The sequence below is a fragment of the Dasypus novemcinctus genome, chromosome 25, assembly GCF_030445035.2.
Source record: "Dasypus novemcinctus isolate mDasNov1 chromosome 25, mDasNov1.1.hap2, whole genome shotgun sequence".
Taxonomy (NCBI): Eukaryota; Metazoa; Chordata; class Mammalia; order Cingulata; family Dasypodidae; genus Dasypus; species Dasypus novemcinctus.
Window position 1 is genome coordinate 450,279 of NC_080697.1, and position 4,904 is coordinate 455,182.

The following is a 4,904-nucleotide window of genomic DNA, read 5'->3' on the forward strand; positions in this document are numbered from 1 at the left end:
ACTTTATGTTTGTATTTCTAAATTATTATGTATTCTATTTCTAAAATTTAAACCTATCACTATATTTCAATTTCCTGTCGATTGAATTTGGCAATATATTAAGCTTCATTGTTGAAGAAGTTTTGGACCACAGAGAGGTACAGCTTTGGCAAAGAAGTAACACTAGTGTGGGGTGTTATTGATGGGGGACACATGAGTGTTGGGGAGTTCTCCAGGGCATGTGTAGAGGGGACATAAAACTGTTCTGATATATTTTGGGTATGTTTATAGAAGTTACAGTTACAAACATCAACCAAGGGAGTGCTAAGTTCCTATCCAGTGGAGCTCTATCATATTCTGCAGTGGAATGACAGTAATCTCCCAAGTGAAATGGCAAAGAACAACAAGAAAGGATGGTGCAATAATGAGCCCTTGATACTAAATGACTACAATTATGAGTCTGTGTGCCTGAAATATAAACTACGCCTACAGTTGCAGGGTGCCTAAGAGTTACCTCCTGAGAGCCTCCATGTTGCTCACATGTAGCCAGTCTCTAAATCAAGATCAGTGCATTACCTTCCCCACAGTGTGGGACATGAATCCTGAGAATGAGCTTCCCTGGTGCCAAGGGATTACTACCAATCACTAACTGGTGATGAAACCAGAAAGAGACCTGGAATAAAAGGGTAAACTCAGACAAGCAGAAATATCACAGTCTACCTGTAGGATCAAGTTATGAAAATTGCTTTGTGACCTTGAATAAAAGGGTAAAATGGAAGAATCAAATAAGTTTATATGGCATAGGGTCTTCTAAGAACAGTTGGGAGGTCATCAGTGGGATCATGCTTATGCACAATTAAACAGGACACACACAGACAGATAACACTCTCAATGCTGGGTCACCTAAAGGCTAGAGATAGAAACAGGGTATATGGTCACTTTAGATGGATTTGGAGATCTGTGCATATCAGGGGGCCCTAAATTGGGATTTCTTCTCCTGAGAATGATGCAGATGGACTCAGATTTGACCTTCCTACACATGTGTCTTATGTCAATTTTACTAAAGATGTGCTTAGTTAGAAAAATGCACACTTTGAGGCCACATGTCTGAAAGGATTCTGTGCCTCTTCTTCTCCCTCGGGGAAAGGCCATTTCATGAAAAACTGCTGAAGTGATCCCCATGACAACCTCTGGCTTCCATTCAGAACACCTGCAACATATACCATAATACGTTAAACTTTATTCACACTGAATGCCATGTTAGAAACATATGCACAGTGACCTCGGGGAACACAAGGGGCAAAGTGCATGCCACATACTAAGTGCTTTGGAACAGTTGCTGAGAGCCATTTCTTCTGGGAAAGAAAGAGCCATGTTCAGTTTGAGGAGTCCCAATGACAAGGACATGTGTGTCTCCACAAGGGGTGTGGGCCGCGTCAGCGTTCCCTTGCCAGCTAGTTCCCGGCTTCCAGCACGAGCACACCGACAAGAGCTGGGGAAGGCCTTTCTCCACAGCCCCGGCGGAATGGGCAGCTCCCGGCTTCCACCCCGCCTCAGGCCTTCGGTCAGGTCAAAGTCTCATGAGGTGGGAGGCTGGGACTGCCCTGCCCTGCGGGCTCTCACCCACAGTCACTCTCCTCAGAGGAGGACACCAGAAGGTCCTCGTAGAGGACACTCTTCGCGGCCCTGGGGCACGGCCCCTCAGGCTCCCCTGGGGCACGGGGACTCTGGCGAGGAGCTGCTGGCTTGGCGGGAGCCTGGCCCGTTGGAGCGTCTGGAAAGCTGGTGCTCCAGCTTCCGCCAACCAGCCTCGTGAAGACCATTCTGAGGGGCGGGCCTGGAACACGGCGGGGCGCTGGGGGTCGAGGCGCGCGACGGGCCTGCCCGGAGTGCCCGTGCGGTCCGGCGCGCGGCTCCTGGACGTGCGTGCCCGCCCCTGGTGGACATGCCCTCCTGATCCCTTGGGGTGCCTGCTGGTGTGCTGGTGTGTCCGCACTGCCGGCAGCCTGGAGAGTAGGGGGCGCCCCCAGACCGGGGCCGCGAGCCCTCAGCCGGGGGCCCCGCAAGGGGCTGAGTCTCGGTTTCTTCGGGGGGTTCTGGCAGGCCTGGAGGGGGATCTGGGCAGCCCTCTTGTTTGGTGCCGGGAGGACGAGCTTTCGCTCCTGGCCCAGACGCTGGGTGGCGGGCTGTGGGCTGCCTCGTGAGTCCGCCCGGGGCCCCGGGCCATGTGCCCGCATTTGGAGGGCTTGGCGTGGGCTGAGGGCTCCCGCAGCGTGCTGGGACCCCGCAGACGAGGCCCCGTCGGGCCCGCTCCTTGTCGGCTGGCCTAGGCCCTTGGAGGCCAGCTGGGGGGCGCTGGGCTCTTCCACTTTCGGTGCCTCGGGCTGCCCGTGGGGAAGGGGCACCCTCCGACCGGGGACTCTCACCGTGGCCCCGGCAGGGAGCCTGGACCTCTGGGCAGGCAAGTGGACGGGGGGCCGCCCTGTGGGCAGAGACACCACTTCCGGTCTCCTCGGAGGGGCGTGGACAGGCAAGGGCCGGCAAGCCCGCTGCGGGGAAAGGGAAGACACAGAGAACTGAGGTGAGCGTCTCGTCTCCAGCCAGCGAGATTTCAAACAGACACACACAGAGGCATGGCGGGCCTACGGTTCCAGGAGATGCTTTCCTGACAGGTTTTGCCCACCCCACTAGAAAATAGAGCATTTCCCAAGATTGTCCTTTCTCACATTAAGTCGACCCAAGCCCGATGGTGGCCTCTTCCAAGGAGCGTGCCGGCCAGCGGGCTTTCAAAAGCTGTGGCCTGGCTAAGGCGTTGGGAGCGTCCATCTGAGCATTTGCCCACACACCCCAAGATTCCTTTCTGGCCTGTAGCATTCCCCCTTTGGGAAGGAGTCGGACAAAATCCCTATCGCCCACGTATGGAAACGCCCCTGCTCCCAGGTTGTGGGCTTGCAGGCACGGCCTCACGCAGAGGCAGAGGAACCCGGGCAAGAATGGCCCCGGAAAGGAGGCAAATGAACCGGAGGCGCCCCATCCAGAAGGGGAGCGTGGGACACTCCGGAACCGGACCCAGGCTGGGCTGTGCAAGGGAAGCCGCTCGGGCCACCCGGAGGAGCGTTAGAGCTGAGGCCCGGGAGGGAGCGCGACTTACCCGGATGGAGTCGCCAGGTTCTCTCCAGTCCCTGCCATTCTGCGGCTCCTTCCTCTGGGGCCTGCCGCTGACTTTCTGCTCTCCAAGGATCCCTGGCTTCTCCTCATGCCTGCAAAAAACAAATGACGCTCAGCTGGACGGCCCCAACCCTGCGAGCTGGCTCGGGTGGCAGGTCCCTGGGTTGCGATCCTGGTCAGGGTTTTTGGGGTCCCAGCTGGAGGGCGCGGGTAGCCGGGCCAAGACTGCTCCTCCCCTCCTCTCTGATCCATCCCCAACCCCAGGGAGTCTTGCAGGATGTGGCATACCCACTGAGGGCAGAACCTATGGCTTGTCCGCCTGCGCCCTCGGGGGCACGGTTCTCTGAGGCGTCCCGGCCGGCCCTCCCCTTTGGGGAGGGTCAGGACTAGGCAGAGCTGCCGTGTGGCTAGCCCTGGATGAGCTAAAACATAGAGTCTGTTTCTCTCCAGTCTCCCAGCCCGTGCCTCAAGAGGGGTGTGCAGACATGGAGGGCCACACACCCCATCTCCTAGGGGGGTCCAGCCCAAGCACGGGTCAGGCAGCCAGCCCTGGCCTCACCTGTGTCTCGGCCCCTCCACTCGGGCTGTCCTGTGAGAGGAACCCGGGGTCTGGAGCTGCGTGGGTGTGCGCGGTGCCAGGTTCTCCTTCTCCTTCTGATGGGAGCCCAACGGCCAGAGGGTCAGCGTCTGGTCCCAGTGCTTCATGGGGCACCTCAGGTTTCTTGCTGTGTGCCCAAAGGCCCCACAGTCCTTGCATTTGACCTGTGGGCAGAGGAAGAGGATGGTGAGAGCTCAGGGCCCGGCAGGCCGCTTTCAAAGGGCAGCAGGACAGGAGGGGCGATGTGAGTGTTGAGTAGGGAGTGGCGGCAGTCTTCCTCGGGTGCCGGGTGAGGTGTGAGGATGTCAAGATGAACTATGCTGGCCCTGCCCACAGGCAATATCGGACGGGGACACCGGGGTGACCACCCGGGTGGACACGACAATTGGGGTTGCGGTTGCAACTCCGAGGCTCCGGTTCCCCGTTTCTGCACCTAGAGGACCTACACACGGCCAGCCTTAGCCGGGCAGGAGAAAGGGGGTTTCCTGGCCCAAGCGTTTCCCGTTTAAAATGTCTCTCCTTGGCCCACAGGCCCCCTTGCTCCCGCTAGGGCCCAGCCTCCACTTACCCTGCTCTCCTCCACCTCAGCCGGGGGAGCCCGCTTGCCCAGGGCTACCCCCTGTAGCTCTTTCACGGAGGTGGCTTTAGGGGGCCTGTGGGGCTGAGGCCGGGTGTCGAGACCCGCTACCCGCCTCATCTCCTTGGTGCTTCTGGGTCCCTCTCCGTCGGGCCTCGTTGTTTGGAATCCCTGAAGCACAAGAAAGGTGAGCTCTCTTTCACGTCGAGAGAGAAAAAAGGCCCGCAATCACCTTCTCTTCTGATTGGGGTGGGGATTCCCGCCCCCTCCCCAGACCCTTCTGCCCTCCCCAGAGCCCAAAGAAGCACCATGAAGCGGAAAGAACCATCATGGCATCCCCCTGAGCCCCGCTATGGTGCCTTTCTCCTCTCCCCTAGTTGTGTGCGAGGTAAGCTGAGGTCCCCCAGGGAAACCCACCAGAAGTCCAGCGGTGATCCTGTGGTCTAGCAGCGGGTCTCGGGGAGGTGTATGCCGGTCCTGGTCCCACGAAAGCAAGGCTGCTTCCAGGGCCGGGGAGGGTGGGAGAATAAGGGAAGTCTCCGTCCCAGGCAGGCCTTTATATTCCGCCAGGCCCCACGTCAT

The 4,904-nt window shown here is 58.3% G+C and overlaps 1 protein-coding gene across 1 annotated transcript; it reads right to left on the reverse strand.

The window, feature by feature from the left end:
• Positions 1-1,598: 1,598 nt before the first annotated feature.
• On the reverse strand, positions 1,599-4,904 carry LOC131275917 (protein FAM90A15-like). Its single transcript, XM_058287639.1, has 5 exons — positions 4,740-4,904; positions 4,314-4,493; positions 3,707-3,909; positions 3,131-3,239; positions 1,599-2,528 (listed from the first exon to the last, which is right to left on the reverse strand). Exons 1-5 carry the CDS (start codon positions 4,902-4,904, stop codon positions 1,599-1,601), a joined length of 1,587 nt encoding a protein of 528 aa, XP_058143622.1.